The 17,238-nt window shown below is 29.1% G+C and overlaps 2 protein-coding genes and 1 long non-coding RNA gene across 3 annotated transcripts; 1 reads left to right on the forward strand and 2 right to left on the reverse strand.

The window, feature by feature from the left end:
* The first annotated feature begins 374 nt into the window (after positions 1-374).
* Positions 375-6,588, forward strand: LOC122522107 (cilia- and flagella-associated protein 206). The gene is made up of 12 exons (XM_043642913.1): positions 375-467; positions 536-701; positions 1,146-1,326; positions 1,414-1,583; positions 1,885-2,140; positions 2,222-2,351; positions 2,574-2,694; positions 4,549-4,616; positions 4,795-4,943; positions 5,026-5,121; positions 6,039-6,177; positions 6,349-6,588. The coding sequence occupies exons 1-12, from the start codon at positions 375-377 to the stop codon at positions 6,586-6,588; spliced, it is 1,809 nt and encodes a 602-aa protein (XP_043498848.1).
* Positions 6,589-8,145: 1,557 nt separating this feature from the next.
* On the reverse strand, positions 8,146-13,564 carry LOC122522247 (upstream activation factor subunit spp27). The gene is made up of 5 exons (XM_043643139.1): positions 13,457-13,564; positions 11,252-11,342; positions 10,618-10,910; positions 10,272-10,513; positions 8,146-10,156 (listed from the first exon to the last, which is right to left on the reverse strand). The coding sequence occupies exons 1-5, from the start codon at positions 13,497-13,499 to the stop codon at positions 10,040-10,042; spliced, it is 786 nt and encodes a 261-aa protein (XP_043499074.1). The 5' UTR covers positions 13,500-13,564; the 3' UTR covers positions 8,146-10,039.
* On the reverse strand, positions 11,441-13,040 carry LOC122522248. The gene is made up of 2 exons (XR_006305020.1): positions 12,176-13,040; positions 11,441-11,665 (listed from the first exon to the last, which is right to left on the reverse strand). It is a non-coding gene; the product is annotated as an uncharacterized LOC122522248 (long non-coding RNA).
* Positions 13,565-17,238: the final 3,674 nt, after the last annotated feature.

A 17,238-nucleotide genomic window follows, 5' to 3' on the forward strand; every position in this document is an offset into this window, starting at 1 on the left:
TTATAACATTATTTGCTTATTTTTACTTATAGAACAAACTGGTAAAATTTTGCGGAAGAAAACTGGGACAACTTGTATATATGTGTCGATAATTGTAAGCATTTTAAATCTTCATTTTATGATTTTTTTTGTAATATAAATAATTATAGTATAAGATAAATTATAAAATCAATTTCTTTCGTTTTTTTATTTTATTTACTATCACGATTACCAGCAAATGTATATATATAGACTTTCCACCGTTTCCAAACAAAAATTGATCAAACTACGAGTGCAAGCAGTTTGACACATTCTCGTAACCATATACCAGATTGTTAAAAAAGTATAATTTTTAAAATCGGTTCTTTAATTTTATTAACTGGTTGTGTTGAATAATGGATAACATACGAAATATTTTAATAAAAAAGATTATATACGAATGTAAAAGTAATGACATACACGTAACCAACGATTTAGTTTCCTTCTTGGTAAGTTTTTTCGTTTAATTTGAGTAAATTAACCTCGCATTTTGTTTATTATTAAATTATGTTAATAGCTGTCGCTAACACAATTAAATCCAATTTATCAATTTATGGAAGATGACGAGATAAGTCATAAAAAAGTGATTCAAGTAATCAAAGAAAAATTGCGGGATCAAGATAGACCAAGTTTGACGACGTTAAAAAATCAATTATATTATGCTAAACATTATCGTGAAAGAGGTTGCTATTTATCCAATTATAGATCAAGTTATGCGAAAAATAACTAACCCTCGATTGAACATTTGAATTTAAAAAAAAAGATATAATATATTTATTTATATTGAGTATTTTATTTTATTTTATTGTTTTATGTTTTATAATATTTTTTAATGGATTGCTTAATAATGAATAGTATAATAAATATTATTTAAAATTGAACTAATTATTCATTTTATAAACCTAAATTGGATTTATAGATTTATGGCTTAATTTTTTAGAAAATTCTATAATGTAATTTATTTTTAAATAAAGCTCATAAAATTATGGGCTCCTTACTATTTTAAATTCATTTTGTTCTCACTTTTAGGATTGCTAAATTTCTGCCTAACTTGATCTAATTTTTGTCATTACTTTCGTTAATTGTCTATCTCTATTTGAAAAATAATTTAAATCGGATTTCATTAGACGAAATCATTAAAAAACATAGGCTAAGTCTTCATCGTAAAACAAACCCATTGGTCACTGAAATTTGTAAAACGAATAAAATTAACAATGATCAAGAAATGGAAAAACTCTATCAGAAAATGATTCTAGTTATTACCCTTTTAAGTGGACTCGGTAATCCAGCAGTAACGAACACTTTACGGTAAAACTAAATTATTCTCTTTAAGGTACAATCTCTCTCTCCTTTAATCAAGAAAAATAAAAATAGTAAATAAAACTTACATTTCAGAGAAGTAACTGTAGCATTGCAAAGTGTATTTCAACCATCTGAGTTATCAAATTATGTAAATCTTCCAAAACACGAAAAGGAAAAACAACTTATGGAATTGATGTGTATAGTTGCCGGTATACGTTTATTTAATCGAGATTGTCAACGTGGTGGAAAAGAGATCGATGATCGTGAGAAGAAAAGATTGAACCGTTTTTTTTCGTTTAAATTGGTATAAGTCCATTTAATTCTTATTTTGAGATATTTGAAGGTTTGCGCTTGAATCAGTTTTAAAAGTATTGCTAATTATTGAATTCATGTAATGTTTCACGTCAAATTTTATTATCCAATCAGAAATAATTATACTGTTAAAGAAAAATAAGGTTTTTATGAACTGTAAATGGGCTCATCCCAGTTCAAAAAAAGCATCTATGCATTAATATTGTATAATGAAATTTTTTCTTATGAAGGATAATTTTGTATTTCTTGTAGTTCCAAGTATTTTACAAGATTCAGTCAAAAAAACGTACGACAATATCCTCGAATTATTGGAACGGTTAATGACAAAGGTTTACGAATTCACTGATATCATAGAAAAAATCATTTCTTCTGTAGTGATAAACGAGGACGACGATATATGTTACTCGAATATGCAGAAATTGATTTTACCTGAAAATATTAAAGAAGATAATTTCAAATGGGCAATTGAAATTTTAACGGCATCTCGACAACAGGAAATATATATCAGGCACGTATAGTAATCTAAAAATCATCAATATTAAGATATACAAAAAAAAAATATTATTTTTTTCAAATCTATATCCTACAGAAAATTACTTTCCGACGTAGAACACAGTGGGAATATTACAAAAAATCTGATCGAACATCTTCAACAACGTCTAGCGAAACTTCATGAAACGATGCGTTACAAGACAGCCATTCCAACAACTCAAGTTTATGTAAGTTGTAAATAACAAAAAATAGTATTAGGTAAGCAAGAAAGTTCGTGCTATTTTATATAGTAAAAAGAAAACGATAAACGCAAACTTAAAAATGGCAAGAACATTTTTAATTAGCGAATAATTATGTAAGAAAAAAGTTATTAAAACTAATTTGACTAATATTGGATGAATGAAACTTTGTTTTCTTATCATCTTATCATTATATCTCTATTCTAATAGCCACAGTTCATCGACCTTGCAGATATATGGATGGGATTACAGGATGAAGTGATCATATTAAGTAATATTAATAATTTCCTCTGGGAGATACACAATTTGAATATTAAGGTAACACAAAAAGGTTTACTTTATTATTCGACAAAATCGTTTTACAAAGAACCCTCGGAGCACTTCATTTCTCTTTACCTATATCGCAGAATGTAAACGTGTACGATCAAGAAATATTCAAGGATATAATAATAAAAAACGTAAACGTTTTAACAGACGCTGAACGTCTCGAACTGTCAATGGGTGAAACAATAAGTAATAATAAATATCTCACTAAATGCATAATACTATACATAAAAATATACTGGATTGCCCAGTTTATTTTGTTAAATTTTATCATCATATTCTATAAATAAAAATAAACAAAAAACTGTCCCATAAATATGGGCTCTTAAATGTTTCATTAAAAATTTATAATAAAAATACAAAATAATAACAGACTGATGTTTAGTTGACACGACATATGAGTATATTGTCGATATCTATTTGAATATATAACGATAACATATTTGGACCTCACTTTTTACTTGAAAGATTAACCGCGCTATCTTTTTTAAATTTTCTACAAATAAGCATATTGCAGCCAGAATTAGTGTATAGAAAATATTCTATTATTATTTCATTAATATTTATGCATCCAATTAAATACATGTCCAGTACATTATGCACTACCAATACAATAACCATTAAATAATCCCGAACGATGGATAAGTCGAGAAGAATCAATTTCTTGGCTCCCCCAAGATCACCAAATATCACGTTAATGGATTTTTACTTGTGAGGAACAACGAAAGAGAAAGTTAATTAAATACAAAGTAATACGAGTCGGGAATAAATACAAAAGATTTCCGACGTATTTACTGCAATTAAAAAAAATGAAGAAGAAATTAATAATGCAATAAATTCTATTCTCTGTAAATGCCAATAATGCGTTTATAATAACTCATAACATTTTGAAATGGAATTATAATTTGAACCGACAATTCAAGTCCGTTGTCATTTCGTATTTTTGTCTTAACTATCAAATAAAACATTTATGAGTCCATGTTTGTGTAACATTTTATTCTTATTTTTACTTATAAAATATGCTGGTAAAATTTTATGGAAATAAACTGGGACACCCTTTATATATTCATCTATATATACAGTCCGAACATAAGTATTGGCACGGATTACAATTTTCTCAAATCTACCCGTAAATCTGTAAAAGTTTATTTAACTTTTTTTTTCCTTAAATATAACGCTCGAGCATAAAGGTTAAATATATTATAAATTGTAGTTATTAAATTTATATATGATAAAAGAAACAAAGAATGAAAAAATGCATAAAGGCCCGTTTTTAACTAATACTTATTTGTATCTATAAAAAAAAAGATTTTGTTTATTGAACACCTAATTTAATCCCTCTATAACTTACAATGTACTTATATATATAACTGGTCGTACGGTTTCGACCATGAGGAACATTTTTGTAGAGAATTTAATTTCCTTCAAAAGCTATTAGAAGGATTTTTCGAAAAAAATTTTTTTGACAGTGAAAAATTCAATTAAAACAAAGAAAAATTTTTTCCTGTGTTATTTAAATGGCAAATCGAATTTTTGAATGAGCTAAGCCGCTATTCGACTTAAAACCTTTTACCCAGCGGCAATATTTTTTATTTTCCATAAAGTATGAGATTTTCTGGTATAACAGATGAAAAAAAAATATTGCCTAAAAATGAAACACCCTAATATATATATATAAACTTTAAACTCGAGAGATATATTTTACAAAAAAAAAAAGAGAAAAGAAAATTAAATAAAAAAGATGTTATAAGAAAAATGTAATCCGTGCAGACGCTTTTGTTCTGCGCTGTATATACACGTACGTATAAACTTGAAAATAAGATTGACATTATCGATTTAATGTTATCGTTGAAATTTTTAGCAGATTGTGGCGATTGTACTATTTATTATCCGAACAATACGAAGGATTTTGATAAAATCGATTTGGAGGTAAACTTGCCGATATTACCGTAATATTGTAGTATTAATAATAATAATAATAATAATAATAATAATAATAATAATAATAATAATAATAATAATAATAATAACAAAATACACATAAGATACATACATATATGTAATAATTTGATTACTATATTAAAAAACGAATTATTTAATCGTAAAGTTTCTCGGCTTTTGCGCTTGGATGTTCGTAACGGGGAAAGGAGCCTTAATTCCAGCAAATCCCAACAATGGGGTAGCTAAATGGCGAGGGAGGTATTATGCTTTCAGTTCAGCAGCAGCTGCTCGTCTTTTTGGAAAGGAACCAGATAAGTAAGTATATGTACGTAAGCTTTGTAAACGGAAGAATTGTGGAAAACGTTCTATTCATCGTCCTTATTCTCATTCGTTGCAGGTGCGTTGCAGAGGCTCTGAATTTTGTCAGGGATCACATAGAATACGTCTATTTATTCCAGATGTACGAGGACATCGAAACTGTGAAAAATAAAGAGTAAGTTGAACGAAACACCCCTATATATCTATAGGGTGTTTCATTTTTATACCGTTAAACGGAATATAAAAATATTTTATTTATGATTATAATTAAAAATATTATTAAAAATATTAAAAATATTATTTTAAAAATATTATTTTATGATTAAAAGCAAGACAAAAATTTAATATAAATAAGAAGACATAAATATTTGATTACAAAATTATAACAAAAGTATCAAAATTATAAATGACTGTATTCTCGTTCGATCGATTTAATCATGTTTGCTTAAGTTCTTGTTCGTTCTTTTTCATAGTATCGTCCTTTCTTGTCATTTACAATGTTGCTATCTTGGTCATAAATGTGTAATGAAAGATTTACGCTCCTGCATTTATATATTATACAATTTTATTCTTATTTTTAATCAGAAATTATTCTATCAATTTGATAAAATCAAAATAAAACACTCCGCAAATGTTACTGTAAATACCCGTACTTTGTTATATCGCGAATGAATTAATTAAAATATCAAATATCCGTGACTTTAAATAATTTAGAGTTTGTATCAATTACGCAAAGATAATATAGTAAATAGGAATTTAATATTTGCTAAGTAAAACATTTCATTGACAAAATTATAATAAAAAACGAAAAAGAAATTTGCAATTAAACGGTATAATTCTGCGTTGATAGAAGAAAGATAAATTTATGTTTGCATTCAAACAGTTTCTTTCATTTTTAGCAACAATTTCTAATCTGACCGATTAAAGTAAAAAATTAACAAAAACATTTGATAACTTGGTGTTCTTATTAGTAAATTTGCGATATAACAAATAAAATTTGGTATATTAACGGTAACACGCGTATTATCACTTGAAAGTATTTCACACTTTAAAATCAGACTATTGAAATCATTCATATTTATAATTAACAAGATTAACGGAAGATAAATCAGAGTTAAAGACTTGTCAGGATCAAACGGTTCAAACTGATACGCATATTTTACCACCACAAAACGACGATACAAATTACATTTGGAATGTTTGGGAACTTAGAAGAAGAGCTCTCTCTTTGGTAATTCTCATTTTTCCTTAAACAATAACATAGAACGAGCGTAATCGAAGAAACGTTTTCTTTTTCTTCGCGGACGGACGTTTCAATTTTATTTTATTCATTCATTTTTGTTTTTTTTTTTATTTATTCACTCATTTTATTCATAACTCGCCTATATTTATTTATATTTAGGCTAACGTAAGACAGCGCGCAACGCGTAGCACGCAGACTCATTTGTCAAACTTTAGAAGCGGTGCCTACGTACAAGCAACACCACCGAAAGACAAGGAAGTACAAACCAAAAGAGACAATTATACGAACACGAAGAAACTTCTCACTTATATTTTTGGATTACGAGGAAGACGCGACAACAACCAGCACGTTATCTCTTTCCTCGAAGAGAAACTTGAACACTTAGAAAACTCCGCTTAGAAATCCCAAACCCAACTACCACTTCCTTTTCTATTATTTTTTTTTCTTTTTTCTTTTTTTTCAAATCACTATCTTAGCAAAACTTACAAACGTAAAAAAAGTTGGTAGTTTTTCGTTACAAAAAAATTAAGAAAACTCAGTAAAAATTCTTCGTCATCATCGACTGATTGATTGATTGATTGATTGAATGATAGATTGATTGATTTAATTTGAGTTTATTAAAAATTATCGGATAATATCAGAAGAATGAGGAACATACATTATGATAAATAACGTAGAAATAAATGTGACACGAGAAATGCTTTTTTTGTTTCTTTCTACTTTTTCCTAAAAAAAAAAATTTTTAGCAATACTTTTTAATTTTTTAAACGTGTTTTAAACACGTTTTTTCTTTTTTTTTTAATTACATTTACGGAAAACAGCAGCGCGTTGCTTGAGCTATATGTTATTCCTCTTAAAACAATAGCATGAGAAAATACGAGAGAGAGAGAGAGAGAGATAAGAGAGAGAGAGAGAGAGAGAGAGAGAGAAAAAAAAAGAAAAAACAAAAAAACTATCATCATTATTATTAATAATAATATAATATATCATAATATATAATTTTCCGTGTACACATATCATTATCATATCTTTTTTTTCGATTTTATTGATTTTTTTCCTTCTTTTCATGTAATTCTTATTTCGTTTACGCAAAATAATAAAAAGAAAAAGTAAACAGAAGAACTTGTTTTCGTCGCTATGAATTCTCCCATGTGGCTTTTTTTCTTTTTTCTCAGTCACGATTACAGTAGGCCATAGCATTTTCTTAATTTATATTCAAAATACACACATTTTTTTTGTTTCTTTCTTTCTTTTTTCTTTCTTTCTTCTTTTTTTTAACTTCTTCCACCACGACGATGAGGAGCGGACAAACCGTTAAAAAAAAGCCGGCAATTACATTCCACACCTCGCCCGTGAAAGAGAGAGAGAGAAATCTATTACTTAATTTTTTTTAACTTTTTTCTTCGATATTGTGTTGCGATCTCGCTTCAAGCACATTATCGTTATCATTAATAATATTATTATTATCGTTATTATTAATATTAATATTAATATTATTATTATTATTATTATTATTATTATTATTATTATTATTATTATCATTAATAATAATAATTATTATTATTATAATTATGTTTTTTTAATGTATATGTCGTTAACTTTTTACTGAATACACATCACTTTAGGATTAGATCTTAAAAGTTAGGTCAATTTTTTTACACCAAGAAACCTATTATTACGACAGTAATATTAATTACACGATAATACAATTAAACTTCGCTTAAGAATTAATTTCAGTGTATAATGTAGCTATTATACAGAAAAGGTACAGGATGTTTATTTTGCATAATCGTAAATCTGTCCATTTTTTCTTTTTTTTCCTTTCTTTATTTATTTATTTATTTACTCATTCATTTATTTATTCATTTATTTATTTATTTTATTTCTTTATTATTATTTATTTTTCATTTCCTTCGTCTTCTCCCCCTTTCTCTATCTTTTTAATTTTCATTTTTATCTCTATTCGATCAACCTTTTTCTTCAAGTATTTTCTTTAACCCTTTGGTGGCAAAAAAGAAACAATTTATATGCATATAATAAGATTATGAGCAGATATAATCTTCTCGAATATTAAATTGTTTATAATGAAATCTAAAAATAAGTTGAAAATAACATATGTAAAATAATAAGACTTGTGCCGACCGTATATAAAGCACAACAATATGCACAAGTTCCAAAGTTCAAAATAGAACACTGATTTTTCTTTTTATATAACATTGGGCGGTCACTTTGTTTTTAACTAAGTAGAACTTTTTCAAAGGTAGTAATAGTAGTAATAGTAGTAATAGCAGTAGTAGTAGTAGTAGTAATAGTGGTACTAATAATAATAAGATATATATGAAAGTTATAAATCAATGAGAGATAATGATGTCACATAATAAAATTAACAATAATTTTTAAAAACAATTATTCAGACGTGTTTAATTCTTATTATTTAATTTTGTATGTCTGAATATATTTTTTCTTATGAACATCTTATTTGCATAGCCACAATACATCTTTTTTTTATTGAATATTCCATGAACAGTGACTCACTTTAATATTCGAACACCATGATTTTTTAAATATGATTGCTCTGTACACTTAAAATCGAGTTAAAACATTTTCATGTTTTTTAACAACTATTACACTCTTTCTAGGTTTTAGAAACATAGGTTTGCTTTTCTTAATTACCATAATTATCTATATAGCATAACAAAAACAAAAACACTTAACTTTTTGTATTACAAAAATATCTAGTAAACAAGATACCTATGGATATCTCTAACAGAACAATATTATTATACAAGTATTAACAAAAGTAAATAGAATTATAATAATTCTAATATTTGGTTTGACTCCAGTTTTGTTTAAGAACATGTTGCAATCACTTTGGCATGTTTAAAATAATTTTCTTTAAATATTCTGGCATTCGTCCCTATTCTTCTGGTTAACGTATTTTTAATTCCTATTTTGATCTTATTGGTATCTTCCTTATGCTACAACCTAACTCATCCTATAGATTTTTAACAGGGTTCAGGTCTGCTGACTATAGTGAAGGATTCAAAACTTTGAGACGATTATTTAATAAGTATTCCTAAAAACAATACGTGATTTGTGTTTCTTAGAGCAAATTAGCTATAAAAGATAAAACATGTCCAAATGTTTTAACAACACTAAAGTAAACATTATTTTAATTAAGTTATGCTATACAGATAATTGTGTTAATTAAATAAATAAAACCTATGTTTCTGAAGATTCGAAAAAATACATTACTTGATAAAAATAAACAAAAACTTTTTAATTCAATTCTAAGTAGGTATACACAACAATCATATTTAAAAAGCCATGGTGTACAAATATTAAAGTATATAAATCATTGTATGTAAGTTATTATTTATAAGAGACCACCGCGCGGACTATAAGATATAACATTTTAAATGTAACAAAATAAGATTGGTTTAGTAATCCCTTGGCCACCTCAATTATCATCCACATTTCGAAATCATTTAAAGATCTTGATAACAGCTCTAAGTTTCTACTTGTAACATTAAAGGGACGTTCTTGTTTAAACTTATATTTACCTTTTCTTTTATAAGGCAATTCAACTATTCCCATAAATCATAAAAATTAAATACAATATTTAGAAGAGACGGAGAAAAAGAGGGAGAGAGAGAAAGAGCCGTTATCATGATCGACACAGAGCACATCGGAATGATGTAAACATGGCTAGTCTTATTCGCAAATATGTTTTGTGTTTTCATGTATATGTATTTATGCATGTATTGTGTGAGAAAGATGGAGGCGCACAGTTCGCCTTGGAATATGTTATACAATGTTTATAACCTGTCAGAGATCGGGATTGAGTGATTTAATTTAAAAAGTGATTTTTGAGGTACTTCATCATTCCAAAGGTTCTAAAACGCTTAACACCAATTATTTTCAGCAATTCGTCATCACAGATTGCAAATTGTTTGTTTTTCGGGTCCTGTAATATAAACAATGTTGCATAAAAGGATTAAGCATATATCTTAAATATCAAAGCCTAAATTAAATATATTACTATATATGCATATACCTTACATAGATATACAAATACTCACATAAAGATTCCTTTCTTTGATAATACTCCATACTTTCTTAACAACCTCATGTCGAGCCATTTGATCAGCACCCACAACAGCTGCTAATTCAGGAGATAATGTAATAGCACGAGTATATCCTCCACCCTTGCCCTTACCACCACCTTTCTTAGCAGTGCTTCCAGGAGCCTTTTTGTTTTTACCCCAATCTTCATCGCTATCACTATCACTACCTTTTTTCTTACCCTTTTTACCAGGTTTTCCTAATAGGATAGAAAAATGAAGATGTATTAAAAAGTAAAGTAAACCACTAACAAACACCTTAGAAGAATAAAATAACAGATAAACAATTTAAAATTATTCGTACCTTTCTTAGGTGTAGCCTTTGGCTTTTGTGGACTATACTCTTCGTCGCTGGCATCTTCGTCACTAGCACTTTCTTCATCAGCAGAAGAATCCTTCTTACGCTTACTGGATGTTTTCTTAGTTGGACTTCTCTTTGCGGGCTTCTTTTCCTCCTCCTCTTCTTCTTCCTCTGAACCTTCTTCCTCTTCCTCCTCTCCGTCTTCTGATTCTTCACTAGCAGCCTTCTTCTTTTTCTTTCCGCTGTCTTGCTTTTCTTGTAAACACTCCATAACTAAATCATCTACTTCCTCCTTTCTATATAAATAATAAAAAACATGTTTGTATACGAAATTTAACAATGTAATAGATTTAATTTTCAAATTATAATATCTCAACTAGTATGTTTTCATAAAATACAAATAAGACTAATTATTTGTTTGAGGAGGAACGAGATGAAAATTTATGACAGACAAATTTCATTCAGATTTCCTCATTTTACTCTTGGATACAAGATATTCTCTCCTACATTAGATCAACAAGTAGAAGTAATTGCTGCATCCACAACATACACCACAAATTAATCAAATTTACTAAGAAACTTATTCAGAAAACTTCAATTTTGTTCTTGTCGAAGTATAAATATATGCATTGCTTACCTTGCTGTGAGATCGACATCTAACTTTTTTTCTATCTGTTGTCTTACTTTCTTCGCTGACATTGTAGTAAGGTCTGCATCTTTTAAAATTGCTGAAAAATATACAATTAATGATAACACACATCTCGTAATAGTTCAAAGATAATAATGTTCTTCAAGAAATTAATATTTAAGACTTTCATTTTTATTATTTCTTTGTAAATGTTATATGACCAGTTACTACATATCACATCAATTATATCCACGAATATATTACCATAATAAGAATATTTACTTCATTTACTGCTAACAAAGTTCTAATAAAGCATCTTGGCAAAAAGATTAAATGAATAACAAGTTTATCCGTTTATTTGCAAAAAATAATTTATATAATTACAATTGTTATTCTATTATTAGCCTTGCAAATGTTGATAATCTTAAAATAAAAGAACAAGAAATATTAAAATATAATTATGATAATAGATTAATTTGAAGTAAAAAAATTTTTTGAATTGATTTTGATTTATTTTTTATCACAATTACTTTTATTACAAAATAAATCATAAATAAATATATTATAATTTTTAGACTTAATTCGGTGTCATAATTACGGGCTTATATGGAAAACCATAAAAAAATTTTATTCGAAACATTTTCTTTTTTTTGTTCAATGTAAAATATATAAAAAAGAAAAAAAACGAGTCATTAATCAATAAAATAAAAAGTGAAATATCTTATAGGAACGAAAGACAATATTCAATGTTCAAGTTCATGGTACACATAAACTGATACTAAAAGTCATCAAATTTCCCGCCGCGGTATTCGGTAAATACAGAGTGCAAATGGCGACGAATCGCTATAATGCATGCCGGTTGGATGAACGGAGGGGTCGCGCGAATCCGATAATGAAAATAATTCTGAAAGTAAACAGAATAACAGGAATTACTATTGTCCAATAAAACGATGAAAAACCAATTACTTCGATCGAACTATCAAATTCGAATTATCCGTTACATACACGTTGAAATAACAACCGCAAATTCTTTAAGGGAGGGGGAAGGATAGAAGCATATAATCGCGGTGACGGTCGAGGGCGATAAAAATCAACTTCTCTTTATCTTTCTTTTTTTCTCTTTATTTCCTTGATCTCTTTGTTTCTTGCTTCGAAGAAAAATATTTAAAAAAAAATTAAAATACGAGTATATTACGCGCTTTGTCATCGCTTTTCCGTCTCTTGTGACGATCATGAATGACTATGGCGGGAAAGGACGGATTATGGTCGCAAATACTCGCGTAGTTGGAGGGTTGCACGCTCGCTCAAAGCGTTGATAGGTAGGTTGGTAGATAGGTAGATAGGTAGACGACAATATCAGACACGATAATGACGACAAATCCTCAGGAATAAAAAAAATTAAAACACGAAAAGTAAGATGGACTTAGAGAAAGAGAAAATATGATTGACTAAACGTAAGGTTAAAGGTGAAAACATAGCCGCCCGTGTAGTTGCGAATAAAATAGATTCGTGTATTGAAGTAAAACGCGACGTAGAAAGAGAGAGAATATCTTGGAGAAAAATGAAGATAGAAAGAGAAAGAGAAAGAGAAGGAGAGGGAGGGAGGGAAAGAGGAAGAGAGAGAGAGAGAGAGAGAGAGAGAAGATACTACAAACACATAGGCGCACTACGTATAAGAGCACCTTCGCTCGCGCGCCACGAACGCGACGTATAGCGGGCGGAGGAAGGCACCTCTCATCCATATACACTCACACACGCGCGCACATACATACATACATACATATATGTGTGTGTTGTGTGTGTGTACACATATCATGTACATATATACACACACGATATAGAGGGAAAAAGAAAGCTCGTTGCGTCGCAACCAAGAAGAAATGGCGATAATTAGCAGAGTCAAAAAAAATTCAGAAAAATTCGCAGATCACGTAGAACGTATTCACGATAAAAGTAAACGCGTCGTTGATTCCCTACGTAGATGGAAAATACGAGCGGGATCGGTCGGCGCGATTAGTAATGGCCGGCGTGGGGCACGCCACTTGGCCACATACGTGCGCGCTAAAGTCGTCACGTCACAAGAGGAAAGAGCCAGTTTTCCTATTCATTCGGATGTACGGGTTAACGCGCAATTAATAGGATTAATTGATGGGATAACATATAGGATAGATTCACCGCACGAAATAGAGTATATCAAAGAATATCCTTACTTACCGGTGATCTCCTTACGGATCTCGTCCTTAGAGATATCAGCCATGGTAATGCTTCTCGTTGTGCGTACTGCTACCAACTGAACCTATGCCGGCTGCGGACTCCCGTAGCGTCCGTTGGTACACTCACTCGTAAAAGTTAATCCTCGCGCGTTAGGCTTCCCTATCTTTGCATACGGATAACTTGATGGGGCTACGTTAAAAACGTTTACAATATACACCAAATCGTATTAGTTTTTTATTCTCTACAAGTTTCTCATGACGCCCCACTCATAATTTTTCGATCGAACCCATCGATTTCGAATTTTTCCTAGACCAGTCGTAGATATTTATTCGACTGACTGTACTACGAGCGGCCGTTGGTGGCTGCCAGTGGCGTCCACGGTACAGTCGAGTCCCGTTAACGCTCTCTCCTATCTCACAAAATTCACTTTCGATTATCCATAACTTCTTTCTACCTTATTTAACACGATTATTATATACACCAAATCGGGCCAATTTTTTTTTCTCTACAAGTTTCTTATTATGCCCCATGCACAACATTGCGATTAAAGCCTATGAATTTTCATTTAATGTCATCTATCTGATAGGCTTATTGTAAGCGTCTGTACCGAAGCGACCGGTCCGGGTTTCGAGCGTTGGGCATGCAGTCGCATCGTATGACAATCAGGATGCGAGGCTTTACGTAAACAATTAAAAAAGGCTCTTCATTCGGAGCAACGCTCGATATGGCATCGTCAAAGCATACCCTCTCCCTATTTCTTTCTCTCTTTCTCTCTTAACCAAATTTATTTCGATCGTATAAGCTTTTATATCTTCGTACACTTTGTACGAAGGTTATAAGTTCATAGCAGAAACGCATTTATCTTCTATCTCTTTCCTTCTTTATTTCATTCGTCGTTACTCTGTCCTTTTCTTTCTCTCTTTCACTTTCATTATCTCTTTCTCTCTTAAAAATTTTCTTATCCACCGTGACAGGTTTACGTTTTATCATTTGTACTGCTACGGAATATCCTATTTTTGCTAGATTCTTACGACTAATAAACAAATAGATACCTAAACGAATTTAAAGTTGAAAAACATATTGAGAAAAATCTTATCATAAAAAAAGATGCATGAATGTGCAAACAAGAATAAAAGAAAACAAAGAAATTTCTTGTATTTCAGGAACGATCGTCCTCGAGCATAATTGCACCCAATCAGTACGATATTTTATTAGGCCGCGACTGTTCGAAGCGACCACTTGGTTTCTTCGTTGGCTAGTACAGTAACATTCAAAATGGTCCTAATGGCGGTAATAATACATAACCTTAAGAGGTAAATAACTTTTGAACGGTTCATTTAAAATATTAACTCTCTTCGCAAAATCGTATCAATTTTTTAAAATCTGAATATTTCTCATGAAGCGCTTAGTCCGATTTTATCGTTTAAACTATCAAAAAAGATTGTTTCCTCACTGTTAGGATAATACTTCGTTCGTTGACTGTACTACATCTGTCGTATTTCCAATAGAAATGAATTTTTTATTTATTTGTTGTATGAATTAAATCCTTATTCAAAAAAATATACATTATAAAATTTTTCTCATTCTTATTCGTATTTTTTCTCAATTAATATACCTTACAACTAATATTTATCGTTGACACATGGACAACGTAATGCCGCCACGATGTTTAAACGCTTTAAAATGGCGGCCCCCTTTTTTGCGGATTCATCCTTGTCAGTTGTTATTCTACGCAACGATTATTCTTATGATAGTATAAAAACGATCGTTTTTAATAACGCGAATCAGTAATGTGTAAAATTCGCCTAAATGCTAACCGTAGAAAATTAGACTTTCTTGACATAAATCAATAGTATTACGCATTTTCCCTAAAAATACTCGTTTTCCCTCTCAATTTCTTATTATTTCCGGTTGCTTAAAATAATATTATTAATCGAAGTAAAAAGATTATTCTTTTATCAAAGTAATATTGTTTAAATATTGTAAAAATAATTTTCTTTTATTTTTTATTATAATAAAATAATTAATAATCGTTTCTTTGTCACTTAACGAAGAATATAGTTGCTGATTTGCTTCTGAAATATTGATATTTTCGTAGTATTCATCGCTATACACGCTATCTGATGGCGAAATACTGTTTCTCACCGGGAAAAATACATGCGCAGAAAAAGAGCGGAAAATTTAATATATCTCTGTATATATATATACAGAATAATTATAATATAAATACAAAAAAATAATATAATGTGTAAGCAAATTATCTAAAGAAAAATGTAAGTAATGTTTATAAACAAAATTTTGTTCTTTGCTAAAAAATTTTTTATGTATATTTTAATTAATTGTATTTTATTTTGATGCATACACAAAACTTCTTTAATACATTAAGCATTAAATCTCTTTTGTTGAGCCTCCATTTAGGCATGATGTTCGACATGGTTTAAACGAAAAATTTAAGGTCTGTCTAAAGGGACTGCTGTAGCATTTAACATGTTAAGTAAAGTAAGATTCTCGATCTTAAATTTTATATATATTTGTCGTGCAATCATTAATATGTCAACATAAGTAATTGAGCACACTTCTTTTAATATTAAATTCATTGAATTATCATCTCCTTTCTTTATATAGACTGTTTGTTCTTATATTTATAAGTATTTACAAATACAATATGTTTTTCTTTGCTTATATAAATAATAAACTTATACATCTCATTTCCAGTTTCTTTTTTTATTTTTTATGATTCAATTCAACTTAAAACAAAATCTTACTGTGCTAAACTTTAGTTCTTTTGTAATAAGATAATAAGAATGTTATTTGTTTAATTTTCTCTTTCGATTAAAAAGAGAAAATAAAATTATCAAAAGTAATACTACAAATTTGGCACTCCTTAGACATTATATCATATCCAAAGAGCATGTTAAACTTAAGGCTCCACTTTGTTGTATTTCATGATCGTATTCAAAATTGTACTGTACATTAGACTTATTTATTATTATCAAATGTTGAATAATTAGATGCACAACTTTGCTTCCGCCGTTTTAAATGTCAGTTTTATCAGAATTTAAAGAAAATGATTCTCTGATATTAAAGCATATCAATGCACTAGTCGTATTAACTACACAATTACTAGTTAATTAAACGGAAATTCACAATCGCAAATGTGATGGCCGTTTAACTCTTTCGGTGTATTACTTTTCGTTAGAGAAATATTTTATATTCGTTCTTCAATTAACCTTATTACAATTCGTATACAAAAACAAACCACGTTGTCACCGTGTGCTGCTGCCTTCTGTGAACTGTCAGATTCTTTAAACTAACTTAAATCGATTTATCAAACCTTCCAATTATCGATATTTTCCTTAGCATCCGTCATCTAATTGGTTGGATTTAAACAATCACGAGGATTCATCAATATCGAATTAAATATATCGAATCGAAATCATATCAATATCAAAATAATACAATTATAAACACATATGTATTAATCTAAATAATAACAAAAATTTATATTAAAAATAAAAGTGACACGACAATGTTTATGAAAGAAATAATAAACAAAATTTGAATTGGTAATAATTGAACAAAAGAAATTTGTAACCCCTATTGGTAGAATAAAAATAAATAAATTAAAGAAATAAAAGAGAGATATCCTCTTATAACTAAATTAATAGATAATATTCAAATTAATTAACCATTGAGGTTAGAGGAAAAAGAAAAAATAATAGAAAAAAAGATTTGATTGGTCGAGTCCGTTGATCCGAGAGCGACGCGATCCGCTAGAGGGT

The sequence above is a fragment of the Polistes fuscatus genome, unplaced genomic scaffold (genome assembly GCF_010416935.1).
Source record: "Polistes fuscatus isolate 324 unplaced genomic scaffold, CU_Pfus_HIC Scaffold5, whole genome shotgun sequence".
Classification (NCBI taxonomy): domain Eukaryota; kingdom Metazoa; phylum Arthropoda; class Insecta; order Hymenoptera; family Vespidae; genus Polistes; species Polistes fuscatus.